Consider the following 16,499-nt stretch of genomic DNA (forward strand, 5'->3'; position numbering starts at 1 on the left):
TTGGGTATATACCCAGTAATGGGATTGCTGGGTCAAATGGTATTTCTAGTTCTAGATCCTTGAGGAATTGCCACACTGATTTCCACAATGGTTGAACTAGTTTACAGTCCCACCAACAGTGTAAAAGTGTTCCTATTTCTCTACATCCTTCTCTCCAGCACTTGTTGTTTCCTGACTTTTTAATGATTGCCATTCTAACTGGTGTGAGATGGTATCTCATTGTGGTTTTGATTTGCATTTTTCTGATGGCCAGTGATGATGAGCATTTTTTCATGTGTCTGTTGGCTGCATAGATGTCTTCTTTTGAGAAGTGTCTGTTCATATCCTTCACCCACTTGTTGATGGGGTTGTTTGTTTTTTTCTTGTAAGTTTGTTTGAGTTCTTTGTAGATTCTAGATATTAGCCCTTTGTCAGATGAGTAGATTGCAAAAATTTTCTCCCATTCTATAGGTTGCCTGTTCACTCTGATGGTAGTTTCTTTTTCTGTGCAGAAGCTCTTTAGTTTAATTAGATCCCATTTGTCAATTTTGGCTTTTGTTGCCATTGCTTTTTGTGTTTTAGACATGAAGTCCTTGCCCATGCCTATGTCCTGAATGGTATTGCCTAGGTTTTCTTCTAGGGTTTTTATGGTTTTAGATCTAACATTTAAGTCTAGCATTCCCTTTGAAAACTGGCACAAGACAAGGATACCCTCTCTCACCACTCCTACTCAACATAGTGTTGGAAGTTCTGGCCAGGGCAATCAGGCAGGAGAAAAAAATAAAGGGTATTCAGTTAGGAAAAGAGGAAGTCAAATTGTCCCTGTTTGTGGATGACATGATTGTATATTTAGAAAACCCCATCGTCTCAGCCCAAAATCTCCTTAAGCTGATAAGCAACTTCAGCAAAGTCTCAGGATACAAAATCAGTGTGCAAAAATCACAAGCATTCTTATGCACCAATAACAGACAAACAGAGAGCTAAATCATGAGTGAACTCCCATTCACAATTGCTTCAAAGATAATCAAATATCTAGAAATCCAACTTACAAGGGATGTGAAGGACCTCTTCAAGGAGAACTACAAACCACTGCTCAACGAAATAAAAGAGGACACAAACAAATGGAAGAACATTCCATGCTCATGGATAGGAAGAATCAGTATCATGAAAATGGCCATATTGCCCAAGGTAATTTATAGATTCAATGCCATCCCCATAAAGCTACCAATGACTTTCTTCACAGAAGTATTTCTTGTTTCTAACATAGTTTCCTTGGAAACAATCAGTTGGGAATTTAGGGTCAGCATTAAGTGGCATTATGGAGTAAATGATTATCTAAATCTTTATCATCTGAATGGTTTCTGTGACTCTGGTGTTAGGCTTGTTTATTCTGAACAGTTTCATCATAAAGCAACACAAATAGCAAGCCCTGCACTGACCACTGTGTCCCTCATCTCCCACTAAAGAGCTGTACATTGTTGAGTGAGTCATTCTTTGATTTATACGTTCACACATGACACAAAACAAACGGGTTGGAACTATGGAGAACTTCCCAAGATGGTTGTGTCAGGAGGGATGCTAAGTTAGTAGGTCCCCATTTTTTCTATTCGTGTATCAGTCAGGAATGGTCCTTGTATGTCTTTTTAACATAGATTTTTAACGTAGATTTTCTTTGGAAGTAAAGGTTCTAAGGCTTTAAAAAAATTCATTATCTTAGATTTTCTAAACTTTTATTCAGCCTTACAGACTGTGATTCTATAAAATATTTGTGTTCATTTGTGAATTCGATGAAGTTTTTGAGTACCTTCTATGAGCCAAGAACTCTGCTAAACATTAGGGATACAGTGGGGAACAAGACTACCAAGTTTCCTGATCCTCAAATGTTATAATCTAATGAAGAAGACTGACAGATTAAAAGATCACTGCAGATTGTGATAATGCAATAATGGAAATAAACATACTAATGAAAGAGAATAACTGATTATGGGTAGAAAAGCCAACTAGTTAAAGATAGAGAACATATATCAGCTAGGGTAGTGAGAGAAGGCTTCTCTGAATAGCGGACAATTACATTGAGACATGGAGAGTAAAAAGGAACCCATCAAGCAAAGAACTGTGGGAAGATCCTTCAAGATAGACGAAGCAGCAATGGCCGAGACATAGAGGTGAGAATGAGCTGAGTATTTTTAGAAAACTAAAAGGGTATTACAGCTGCAGCATAATAAATAGTGAAAAGTTGTTTGAGATGAGCTTGAAGAAATAGGTAGGAAGTAGATCATGAAGGACTTTTTAAGCTATGATAAGAAATTTCGGTTTTATTCAAAGTGTGGTTAGTGTTATTGGCTATCTCAAGAAATGAAATGAATTACAGGAAAAGAACAAAATAAATTTCATTTAGAAAAGCACATCATACGCCAAGACAATTCAGTGAGAGAAAGAATGGTCTTTTCACCAAATAGTGCTGGAACAACTGGATAACCACATGCAAAAGAATAAAGTTGAACCCTTCCTTCTACTGCAGAAAAAAATGAACTCAAAATGAGTAATAGACCTAAATGTAAGAGGTAAAACTGTAAAAGTCTTAGAAGAAAACATAGGAGTACGTCTCCTAAGATAAATTGGACTTCATTAAAATTAAAAGATTGTTGGTTCATAGGACACAATCAAGAAAGTAAAAGATCAACCCACATAATAGGAGAAAATATTTGAAAATCATATATGATAAGGGACTTGTATCCAGAATATATTAACAATCTGATAATAAGATAATTAACATAAGTGAAAAATGGACAGACTTAAATATCTCCAAAGAAGATATACAAATGACTAATAAGTGCATGAAAAATGCTCAATATCATTACAAATATCAGGAAAATGCAAATCAAAACCACAATGAGATACCACTTCATACCTACTAGGATGGTTAGTGTTAATGAGGATATAGATAAATTGGAACCCTTATACATTGCTGATGAGATATAAAATCTGCAGTTTCTTTGTAAACCAGTTTGGCAGTTCTGCAAAATGTTAAACATGGACTTACCATATGACCCAGCAATTCCACTTCTAGGTACGTATGTCCAAGAGAATTGCATTTAAACAAAAACTTGTACATGAATTTTCACAGCACATGATTTATAAGAGCGAAAAAGTAGAAACAACCCAAATGGGCATCACCTGATGAATTAATAAATAACATGTGAAATATTATTTGACAATAAAAAGGAATGGTGTACTAGTACATGGTACAGCATGGATTAACCTCGAAAACATTATGCTAAATGAAAGAAGCAATTCACTAGAAACCACATATTGAATTGTTTTTTGTTTATTTGTTTTTGTTTTTGAGACAGAGTCTTGCTCTGTCGCCCAGGCTAGAGTGCAGTGGCACGATCTTGGCTCACTGCAAGCTCCACCTGCCAGGTTCACGCCATTGTCCTGCCTCAGCCTCCCGAGTAGCTGGAACTACAGGCACCCACCACCATGCCTGGCTAATTTTTTGTATTTTTAGTAGAGACGGGATTTCACCGTGTTAGCCAGGTTGATCTCAATCTCCTGACCTCGTGATCCGCCCGCCTCTGCCTCCCAAACTGCTGGGATTACAGGCGTGAGCCACTGTGCCTGGCCCACATATTGTACTTTTATATGAAATGTCCTAAATAGGCAAATCTATACATACAGAAAGTGGATTAGTGGTTGCCTAGGGCTAGAGGGGTTGGAAAGAAATGGGGAGTGACTTCTTATGATAATGAGATTTTGGGGGGGAGTGACGAAAATGTTCTAAAATTGATTTTGGTGATGGTTACACAACTATGTGAATATACTAAAAATCATCTAATTGTACACATTAAATGGGCACATAATTCATATACATGATACGTGGATATCATGTATGAATATATAGTATCATGTAACTATCACATATGTAAATGTTAATTATTCCTCAATAAATCTGTTTTAAAAATAGATATGATGTGATACTTCTGAGACAAAATAGCTACTTTCACAAAGTCTAAAATAGGGAATCCCAACTGGTTCCTCTATTTTATTAGTAAGCAACACCAAGCTGACTATTCTCAATCAACATGACATAGATAAATGACATATATAAATTGTATAAAAGAGCATTTTTAAAGAGATGCGGTCTTGCTATGTTGCCCAGGCTGGACTTAAACTCCTGGACCCAAGGAATTCTCCTGCCTCAACCTCCCGAATAGCTGGGACTATAGGCACACACCAAAAAAATAGCATTCTTCTTTCTGTAATTATTGAATAAATCCATTTTAACATGTACATTGTAAAAAAAAATTGCTATTTTTCCTATATGCCCTGCAAACCTCTAGATACACAAATGGGTTGCAGTGGGCAATGTTAACTTTTAAAAGCCAACATTTTGGAGCAAAATATTACTTACACATTTCAGGAAAAGCACTAAAATAAACCAGCCTACTAGCAGTGGAAATTTACACTTCCTCCTAAAAAAAATATAACAACAACATATCCTTGAAGAGAAAAATACTGAACAAATAACCAGGGGGGACCTTTCTGATTATAATAACAAGAAAATACAATATAGAATAACGCAACCCCTTTTCTCACATATAATGGGTTCTTTAAATATGTGCAGAAGTTTACTGTGCAAAAAATTCCTAATAGATTCATATGTTCTGTTCCCTAGAAGCTAAAAAATTATGAAAATCTCTCACTCTACTTTGCCTTTTACTCAGAAACCTTGGTTTTACTTTCAACATTTAATGCATGTTCTTTAAAATGTTATTTTCTTACAAGTGAATACCTAATAGACTACCTTACTGTCTGATTAGGGCTAATTATTTTCAATTTTGAGCATACATTCTGTCATTCATTTATTCATTCATTAAATATTTATTAAGCCAGGCACAGTTATGAATGTTAATGTTACAGCAGTGAACAAAACAGACAAGGTTCATGCTGTCATGAAATTTATAGGAATTTGTATTCTAATGTGGGAAGACAATTTCAACATGAGTGATAATTCTGGTAGTGATAAGTGCTGTGAAGGAAATAAAGATTGAGTGCAGTGATTCATGCCTATAATCCCAGCATTTGGGAGGCTGAGACGGGAGGACCACTTGGGCCGTGGAGTTCAAGACCAGCCTGGGCAACATAAAGAAACCCCCATCTCTACCAAAAATTTTGTAAAATTTGCTGGGTGTGGTGGCTTACACCTGTGGTCCCAGCTACTTGGGTTTGAGGATCTGCTTGAGATTGCTGGAAGGTCGGGGCTGCAGTGAGCCATGATCATGCCACTGCACTCCAGCGTAGGTGACAGAGCAAGACTGTCCGAAAAGAAAAGAAAAGAAGGAAAAGAAAGGGAAAGAAGGAAAGAAGGGAAGGAGGGAGGGAGGGAGGGAGGGAAGAAGGAAGGAAGGAAGGAAGGAAGGAAGGAAGGAAGGAAGGAAGGAAGGAAGGAAGGAAGGAAGGAAGGGAAGGAAGGGAGGGAGAAAATAAGGAGAAAATATGTTATTGGGATGTGGAGTGACCAGGTAAAGGGGTTACCTATTTAGGGTGGTCACAGAAGTACTACCTGAGGCTGCATTGAGCCAGGCACCTAAGTATAGAGAAAGCCACCTATGTGATTATCTGAGGAAAAGAGATTTCTAAATAGAGGGAATATCTAACGCAAAGGCCCTAAGGCAGAAGGGGTTTTAAAAAGAGAAAAGAAAAAAATGAAAAAGAGCCCTGTATCTAGATTATAGTAAATAATTGGAAAACATGATGTCAGAGAAATGGTAGGAGCCAGATCATAGGGAATTATAGACCATGATAAGAGGTTTGGTGATTATTCTCATTGCAATGGACAGTCATTTGGAAGGTTTTGAACAGGCAGAAGGGTATGATTAAAATTGTTAGTGATTATTTGGGCTATTGTGAAGAAGTGAGCTATGGGGTTAAAAGTGGACCAAACCACTTATAAAGCTTTGGCAGTAGTCTAGATGAAAAATGATGGTGGCTTGGAATGAGAAAACACAGTGATAGTGAATAATGATCAGATTCAAGACATATTTTAGAGGCATAGCTAACTGAATTTGCTCCTGGTTTAGATGTTGAGAAGATGGGATAAAGTAATAAATAATAAACCCTAGATTTTAGCCTGAGCAACTGAGTGGATAATCATGCCATTAAATCTGTAACAGAGCAACAAATTTGTACTTACAGATGTGCAAATATGTAACTTCTTTATTTCTGGCTCATCTGGTTTTCCTCACAAGCTCCTACTTACTGATTAGTGGAATGCAGTGGGGTTGCGGGGGATGGCAGCAGGCAAAGAGAAAATTTAAAATCTGACTCAGTTGAATGCTTAAACTTAATCTAATCATATAAAGTAGTAGTTTCTTCAGGTGCTCAGACTATCAAGATGCTTAGTCTCTCAAGTGTATCAGTCCTTGACCTCTCTCTTTTACTCCTTTCCAACATTGAGTCTGTGTGTCTTGTGATTGCAAGGATGAGGATGCCTTGGATATTGATGCAGGTGTTATTTGTGCTAATTGGGACAGGGTAATCTTCCCTCACCGCCTACCCTGATGGTTTCCCTGCTGAACTGGTCTCACATCAGGTCCCACTAATTTCTATAGATGTCTCTGAGGTCTGCTGTGGTCCTTATTCAGTACTAGCCAAGGAAACCTGCTCTTCAGCCCTTATTGTAGAGCTATATATTCCTAGAGTAGCGATCACCCTGTCCCTGCCACAAACTTCCCAGCTGTTTCTGAGTTGCCATCTACATCATATAGGAATCGAAGAGTAGCTCAGGAAAATTTAACCATATGGTCTTCCTCATTTTGACTTTGTTGAGTAACCATATTGACAGGGCTACCCACCAGGTGATATCTACAGAAGATACCTTTCAAATTCCAAATGAGTAATTGGGAAAAAAGATCTCTCTCTGACAAAACTCAGAAAAAGGAAAATATGTCTCTCTCTCCTCCTTTGCCTTCCCACATTCTCCTGGAGCCAAAACAGACAAACAAAACCTCTATGCTTCTCTTTACTTCCCCTATGTCATATCCTCATCCTTCTATCATCTAGTAAAAGCCTTATGGTAATACATGGAAAGTGTCTTCTCTATCACAGGACAGCTTTGTGTGCTAGGTGCTCCAGACTCAACTCATGAAATGTTAAAAGTTGGAAACAAGGAAAACAGAAAAATATTATTTTAAGGCATTCAGCCTTTGGGCGTACAGACACCTGAGGCTGAACAGGCAAAGTCCTCATATTCAAAGAGGCAAGAAAGAAAACCATTTTACTAATTTTCAAATTTTGCCTTATTACAGTGGAGGTGGGGAAGAGTAGGAGGAAAGCAGTTTAGGGTTAGGAGGAGGGATTTAGAGACTTTGGACGCGTAAAGTTTAAGATACCAAATACAAATACAAAGAAAGAGCTATCATTAGGTAGGGTAATCAGAAAGTCAGTGATGGAGTGAGAACAGGTGATATAATTAGGGAATCATTAGAATACAAATTTCTCAAAACTATACCATTAAATGGAAATTAATCAGTCTGCTCCTGAAAGACTTTTGGGTAAACAATGAAATTAAAGCAGAAATCAAGAAATTCTTTGAAACTAATGAAAACAGTGATACAACATACAAGAATCTCTGGGATATAGCTAAAGCAGTGTTAAGAGGAAAGTTTATAGCACTAAATACCTACCTACATTAAAAAGTTAGAAAAATATCTAATTAACAGCATAACATCACACCTAGAGGAACTAGAAAAACAGGAGCAAAACAAACCCAAAAGCTGAAATAACCAAAATCAAAGCTGAACTGAACAAAATGGAGATGAGAATAAAACATACAAAAGGTCAACAAAACCAAAACTTCATTTATTGAAAGAATAAATAAGATTTATAGACCATTAGCTAGACTAATAAAGAAAAACAGGCAGGGAGATGATCCAAATAAACACATTCAGAAATGACAAAGGGGATGTTACCATCAATACCACGGAAATACAAAAAACCCTCAGAGACTATTATGAACACCTCTCTGCACACAAACCAGAAAACCTAGAAGAAATTCATAAATTCCTGGAAACATACAACCTCCCAAGATTGAACCAGGAAGAAACTGAAACCCTGAGCAGACCAATAATGAGTTCTGAAATTGAATCAGTGACTTAGAAACCTACCAACCAGAAAAAGCCCAGGACCAGATTGACAGCCGTATTCTACCAGAGCTATAAAGAAGAGCTGGTACCAATCCTACTGAAACCATTCCAAAAAATTGAACAGGAGGGATTCCTCCCTTATTCATTGCATGAGGCCAGCATCATTCTGATATACAACAACAAAAAAAGAAGACTTCAGGTCAATATCCCTGTTGAACATAGATGCAAGAATCGATAACAAAATACTAGCAAACTGAATTTAGCAGCACACCAAAAAGCTAATCCATCATGATCAAGTAGGCTTTATTCCTGGGATGCCAGATTGGTTCAACATATGTAAATCAATAAACGTGATCCATCACATAACATAAATATAACTAAAAACAAAAAACACATGATCATCTCAATAGGTACAGAAAAAGCTTTCAATAAAATTCAATGTGCCTTAATGTTAACCCTCAACAAACTTGACATTGAAAGTACATACCTCAAAATAATAACTGTCATCTATGACAAACCCACAGCCAATGTTATACCTAATAGGCAAAAGCTGGAAGCATTCCCCTTGAGAGATGGAACTCTCACCACTCCTACTTAATATAGTACTGGAACTCTCAGTCACAGCAGTCAGACAAAAGAAAGAAATAAAAGGCATCCAAATAGGAAAAGAGGAAGTCAAACTCTTTTTGCAGATTATATGATTCTGTACCTAGAAAACCCCATAGTCTCTGTTCAAAGGCTCCTAGATCTGATAAACAACTTCAGCAAAGTTTCAGAATACAAAATCAACGTACAAAAATTAATAGCATTTCTATACACCAATAACATCCCAGCTGAGAAACAAATCAAGAGTTTAATGCCACTCATAATAGCCACAAAAAGAATAAAATACCTAGGAATATTTGGGAGGCCGAGGCAGGTGGAACACGCTGTCAAGAGATCAAGACCATCCCAGCCAACATGGTGAAACCCCTTCTCTACTAAAAATACAAAAATTAGCTGAGCGTGGTGGTGCACACCTGTAGTCCCAGCTACTCAGGAGGCTGAGGCGGGAGAATCGCTTGAACCCAGGAGGTGAGGTTGCAGTGAGCTGTGATCACACCACTGCACTCCAGCCTGGTGACAGAGCGAGACTTCATCTCAAAAAAAAAAAACCTAGGAATACAGTAACCAGGGAGGTGAAAGATCTCTACAATTAGAATTACAAGACACTGCTGAAAGAAATCAGAGGCAACACAAACAAATGTAAAAACCTTCTATGCTCATGGATAGGAAGAATCAATATTGGTAAAATGGCCATACTTCTTAAAAGCAATTTAAAGACTCAATGCCAGTCCTATCAGATTACCAAGAACATTTTTCACAGCATTAGCAAAAGCCATTCTAAAATTCTTATGGAATCAAAAAAGAGCCCAAGTAGCCAAAGTAATCCTAAGCAAAAAGAATAGAGCTGGAGGCATCACAGTACCTGACTTCAAACTATACTACAAGGCTACAGTAACTAAAACAATATTGTACTGGTACAAAAACAGTTACACAGACCAATGAAACAGGTTAGAGAACCGAGAAATAAAGCCACACAACTACAACTATCTGACCTTTGACAAAGCCGATAATAACAAGCAATGGGGAAAGTTTACCCTATTCAGTGGATGGTGCTGGGATAACTGGCTAGCCATATGCAGAAGATTGAAGCTGGACCCCTACCTTTTACCACATGCAAAAATCAATTTAAGATGGATTAAATGCTTAAATATAAAACCTAAAACTATAAAAACCTTAGAAGAGAACTTAGGGAATACTATTCTGGACATCAGCCCTTGCAAAGACTTCATGACAAAGATTCCAAAAGCAATTGCATCAAAAACAAAACTTGACAAATGAACCTAATTAAACTAAAGAGTTTCTGCCCAGCAAAAGAAACTGTCAAAAGAGTAAACAGACAACCTAAGAACAGGAGATAGTATTTGCAAATTATGCATCCAACAAAGGTCTAATATCCAGAATCTATAAAGAACTTAAATCAATAAGCAAAAAACAAACAAACCCATTAAAAATGGGTAAAGGACTTGAACATACACTTCTCAAAAAAAGACATACATTTGGCCATCAAGTATATGAAAAAATGCTCAGTGTTGCTAATCATTAGAGAAATGCAAATCAAAACCACAATGAGATACCATCTCATACCAGTCAGAATGGCTTTTATTAAAAAGTCAAAAAATAACATGCTGGTGAAGTTGCAGAGAAAAGTGAACACTTATACACTGCTAGTGGGAATGTAAATTAGCTCAGCCACTGTGGAAAATAGTCTGGAGATTTCTCAAAGAACTTTAAAAGAACTACCATTCAACCCAGCAGTCCCATTACTGGGTATATACCCAAAGGAATATAAACTGTTCTACCATAAAGATGCATGCGCATTTATCTTCAGCGCAGCACCATTCACAATAGCAAAGACATGGAATCAACCTAGATCTCCATCAACAGTGGACTGGATAAAAAAAAAGTGGTATGTATACACCATGGAATCCTATGCAGCCGTAGAAAAAGAACAAGATCATGTCCTTAACAGCAACATGGATGCAGCTGGAGGCCATTATCCTAAGCAAATTAATGTGGGAACAGAAAACCAAATACCACATGTTCTCCTTAAGTTGGAGCTAAACCTTGAGTACACATGGACACAAAGAAAGGAACAATTAACATCAGGACCTACTTGAGAGTGAAGGGTGGGAGGAGGGTGAGGACTGAAAAACTGCCTATCAGGTATTATGCCGATTACCTAGGTGACAAAATTATCTGTACACCAAATCCATGTGACACATAATTTATCCACATAACAAACCTGCACATGTACCCCTTGAACCTAAAATAAAAGTTAGACAGAAAAAATAAAACATAATACTGTGGTTATTGTGGCATGCGCCTGTACTTCCAGTAACTCGAGAGGCTGAGGTGAGTGGATTGCTTGATCCTAGGAGTTCAAGTCCCGCCTGGGCAACATAGCAAGACAATGTCTCTAAATAAATAAATAAAAGTAATATACAAAAATAGGTTCCATTCTTTTTCACCAGCAATGAGCAGTTAGATATTTTTAAATGCAATTTCCAACACAATTAGCCACAAAATTAAGTACCTAGCAATACATCTAAACAAAATATTTGTAAAAATGGTGTGGAAAATTTTTGCAATTAAAGAAATTATAATCATTTATTAAAGAACTAAATAAATGGACAGGTATTTTATATTCATGATAGGAAAACTCAATATTATAAAATTATCAATCTTCTCCTATATTAATGAATACACTTAATACAATTTCAACCAAAATCCCGATGGGATTTTTAATAAAACTTGATTGATAAAAAGTGATTTAAAAATTTGTGTGGAAAACCAAAGGGCCAATATTAAGACAACTTTAAAGAATAAGTTGTGCAGAGGTGGGATGGTTGTGGAGGAGGTGGAAGAGAGAATCTGACCTATCTGATATAACTTATTATTGAAGCTAGAGTAATTAAGTTAGTGCCATACTCATTCACAAATAAACAAACAGACCAATGGAAATTGAAGATAATGTAGAATCAGATATAAGTATATTTTGAAACTTTATTTTTGATAAATTGATTATGCACTACAGATCTATAAGGAAATGAACAATTTAATAAATGGTACCAGTACAATTGGTTATCCAAATGAAAAAAAAAAATACTCTCCCTCACACAAATGCGCACTTGCACGCACACACACAAACACACACCCCGCAAAATTACATTCCAATTGATTAAAGGCTTAACTGTTAAAATCAAAATCTTAAAACTCTTGGGAGAACATTTAAGATAATATTTTATGACCTTATAAGGAAAGGGGAAGCAGTAAAGATTTCTTAAAACAAAGCACTAAAAGAAACAGAAAGAAAATATTAATGACTTTGACTGCATTAAAATTGCAAACTTGTGTTAGTCCAAAGTCGTAATAAACAAGGTGAGAAAATAAGATACAAGCTGGGAGAAGAGATTTGTGATATATGGAATGAACAAAATATAAGTATGTATAAAAACATATACATGTAACTAAATAAGACAGCCCAGTAGAATAACGGGCACAAGATAGGAACCAGAAATTCACATAGAGATATAGATGTCCGATAACTTTATGAGTAGCTATTCATTTTTCCATAATAACCAATAACATAAATTGAAATGATAACATCATTCTGCACCCATTTTAAGTCTCATACGATCAAGCATTATAGGAAATATGGAGTAAGTGGAACTCTTAAACATTGCCATTGAGGATGTAAATTGGCAAAATCACTTTGGAGAACAATTTGACAATATCTGATATGCTTGAAGATGCATGTATCCTACAACCCAGCAATTCAATTCAAGGGTACATACCCTATAAAAACTCTTGACATGAGCACATAGAGACAAGTACAGGGTGTTTATTCCAGCATTGTCTGTAATAGCAAAAGAAAGCCACCGAAACATTAACCAACGGGAAAAATACTTAAGTTGTGGTTTGATAATAACATGGAATCCTGTAGCATTTTTTTAAGTAAATGAATTAAAGACACAGTAATTTCAAAACAAAAATGTGTTAAAAAGAAGTTTCAGGAGAACACATAAAGTATGATACCGCTTTTTAAAAATTTTTAAAGATACAAAATACATATTACTTGGGGATACAAATGGAGTAAAATTATTAAGAAATGTGTAGGAACAATAAAATTCAAGACAATGATTGCACCTGAGTAGGGAAAAAGGGTGATGAGTTTGGATAAGTATATGTTTAATGTGGGGCTTCAATTATATGTAGATATATATGTAGATATATATATATATATACACACACACACACATAGACATACACATATATTGGTTCTATTTCTTAAAGTAGATGTAGGTAAATGGGCTTTCATTGTACCTTTTAACATCTTTACATGTACTTCAATATTGTGTAATACACTTTTAATAAACAGCAGAAGTTAATAACGACTAGCATATTTTGAGCTCTTCATCATAAGTCTAGTCCTTTCTAAAGTTTACATGCATTCTCTTATTTGCTCTTAGTCTTTGAAGACGTTCTTTTATACCTCTTTTATTTAACAGGAATCTGAGGCCTTTAGAAATTAAATAATCTACCTATGGCTGTATAGGTAGGTGTTAGGTGCCAGAGCCAGAATATGAAATGGGAGCAGTCTGGCTTTTAAAAGCTCACACCTTTAATCTCTATGAAGATTAATCAGCCTCTTTTTGAAAGGCCTCATTAACTTCAAAGAAGTCCTCAGGCTAGTGCAACTACCATTTCTACCTCTGGATGCAGCTATAACTACAGCAATAGAGCACAACAGCTTTGGCCTCTAAATTCAGTGATTTTCTGAGGCTAGAAGAGCATTTGCTCAGGAGCATAGGGTATGAGTCATTTCCTTAGGTATCTGTTTATTCGTTCAACAAATATTTATCTAGAGCCTACATAGCACAGTGGTAAACCACAAGTTATTTCTTGTCTACATCATTTTTGCAATTTGCCAAGCTTTTGGGACACAAACTTGAGATTTCCATTTTCATTTCCAGCAAATGCAGGGAATGTTGTGATTAATTATTAGCCATTTTAGAACTTGCAACCTGGCTTACTGTGGAACTCACTTAAGCCTAACCATTGTTTACCTGAAAATTCATATAGTGTCCCACTTTTACTTAAAAAAAAAGTGTATATTGAAAACTTTTAATATACTTTTAGCTACACAAAGGACAAATTGAAATGAAAATATTATTTTTAAGTTTTATATGATTACCTCCTTTTTCTCTCTGTATTTCCTTCTTTTTTTTTCACAGATCAACGAATATCTCTTTAACTCTTTCTACTCCAGTGAGATTTTGAGATTTTCCTTGACCACGTACTAGACACATTGAAATTTTCCTTGACCATGTACTAGATGTATTTTATACTCTGTACTTTCTTTCATATGTGTGTGGAGACGTCATTGGATAGGCAGAAGTCCTGTACTTTCCACAAGATGCTGAGCTCCCAGTAGCTGATAGAAATGCTGAGATGGATGCCTTTGGGTTTATACTTTTTTATTTTAGTTAAACGTGTTTTACAGCCTGTGACGTAGAAGGCATGGGTTAACTTTAATTACATTCTCTCTAATTAAAATGGGTATACTGAATCTAAGTAATGTTCCACCTAGAATAATGAACAGTGTAATTAAGACTCTCTTGGCCAGTTTGTGCGTGTGAACTTTATAGCTAATAACAGCTGCACCTCTAAGTCATTGTGACCTCTTTTTAAATGATACAAACCTAATAATGTGAAAACTAACCCTCATTTTTACTTCTCGTCCAATCCAATCCAATCTGATAGAAGTATTCAAATACTCATCTCATCTTTTCTTTAACCATTTATTTCCTTTTTTATATTGAATATTTTAGGGACCTGAAGGAATTGTGGGAATTCCAGGGCAAAGAGGTCGTCCAGGAAAAAAGGTAATTTTTTACATCTTCTTATGCAGGTTTTCTTTCTTCTGATGTGCCCAGAACTCCATAGACTGCTGTAATGTTTTTAATTTGGACTAGATAGTAAAGTAGTAAAGAATTATAAATGTTGCTTTAAAAGATACATTTATATAAATTAATACTTAATTTCAGTTAGGAGTACTTATTATCGTGATTATTTGAAGGCAAATTTTCCATTTTGTAGTTTGTAAAAAATCTTAGCTTTTCCTTCTTTCTCTTGTTTGCCAAAAATTCTTTTAGTAGACCATGGGCAAGAAGAACGATAAAAGGAAAATACTATACCATTTGTGCTTTTCAATGACAACTTTAGTAAAGTATTTGAGGGAAGAGAATGTAACTATAATTATTTGTTGTCAATGTGTTTTTCTAAGTTGGTTTTATTTTTTCCATATATGAAGAACTACAAATCAAGAATATTTTTATTTGCTTACTTTATATTTTACTAAAAAATTGGTTGTATTTATAAAATTTTAGTACATTATAAAGAAAATGTATATTTATATAAATATGGAATCAATCTATTCAAATATTGATGAAACATAGAAATGGTTTTCCCATTGGACTATGACATTTTAGAATTATTTATTATAATTAACTTCAAATCACATCATATTTTGATTTCCAGAATCCAATTCTAGCATTCCTGCTGATATATACCTAATCAGTCTTCCTCAGAATTTTTAGACAATAGATAGGGGTAATAATGAAGAGAAATGAATGAGGTAACATTTAATTGCCATTCTTATCCATTAAAAATAATTCCAATATTGAAGTTTCTTTCCTCATATATAGTGTTATGTCTAAAATCAACATTCATAGTGAGACAGTGCAAGTCTTTGTATAATAACAACCTGCACCCCTGGAAAAATAAAATAAAGCCTCTTAGCTGTTATGAATCCCAAAAATTTCCTGTCCAACTGTGTTCACAGTAGTTTTTCTTTGTATCTTCTTGTTTATCAATAATAGAACAGGTTGGTTCTCACTTAGGAAAATGAAGAATAACACAATGTTGTTTAAGAGCAGCTATATTTTGGTGCTAAAGAAAGGTCAGTTTGTTGGCCGGGCGCAGTGGCTCACACCTGTAATCCCAGCACTTTGGGAGGCCGAGGTGGGCGGATCGCTTCAAGTCAGGAGATCGAAACCAGCCTGGCCAACATGGTGAAACCCTGTCTCTGCTAAAACTACAAAAATTAACTGGACGTGGTGATGGGTGCCTGTAATCCCAGCTACTTGGGAGGCTGAGGCAGGAGAATCGCTCGAATCCAGGAGGCAGAGGTTGCAGTGAACTGAGATCTTGCCACTGCATTCCAGCCTAGGTGATATAGTGAGACTTGGTCTCAAAAAAAACAACAACAAAAAAGAAAGGTCAGTGTGTCTAATAGAAAACAGAAGATAATTAGTTTTCTGAAAGATGTAAAGTGATGTAAAAATGTTGCAGATTTTTCAAGGCATACTCCAAGCCAATGAGTGATGATCCTGAATGTACAGAACTGCACACTGGAGCTCTTTTTGTATTGAACAGACCTTGTTGCATTGAAATTCTCTATAGAAACAGACTTTCCAAAGAGCTTATGATTTCTTATAGTAACAACGCATACATGCATACTTACATACATATATAGCAAAATTCAAAAGAAAAAAACGGTTATTTGGATTCAACATGAGCACCAGATGCCCCCTGCTTGTTTGGTCAAAATTTTTATTTTATCTTTTTCCAAAATTACTTTTATTTTTAAAATAATTTATATAGTGATGGTATGTTATTGTTGTTAATAGTGATCTGTAATACTGTTAACCAGATAATCCTCAGGAGCTATTCAGGAATATGATGTAATTAATTAATCTAAGTATA

General features: G+C 35.7%; 1 protein-coding gene across 6 annotated transcripts in view; it reads left to right on the top strand.

Annotated features, from left to right (window-relative positions):
• Positions 1-16,499, top strand: part of COL24A1 (collagen type XXIV alpha 1 chain) — a 404,239-nt gene that overhangs the window by 281,575 nt on the left and 106,165 nt on the right. For all 6 annotated transcript variants that reach the window (XM_016921775.4, XM_063799997.1, XM_063799993.1 and 3 more), the window contains one exon: positions 14,564-14,617. In XM_016921775.4, coding sequence (XP_016777264.1) covers positions 14,564-14,617 — 54 coding nt within the window. The remainder of the gene's footprint in view (positions 1-14,563; positions 14,618-16,499) is intronic.

Source organism: Pan troglodytes, chromosome 1 (genome assembly GCF_028858775.2).
Source record: "Pan troglodytes isolate AG18354 chromosome 1, NHGRI_mPanTro3-v2.0_pri, whole genome shotgun sequence".
In the NCBI taxonomy this organism is placed as follows: Eukaryota; Metazoa; Chordata; class Mammalia; order Primates; family Hominidae; genus Pan; species Pan troglodytes.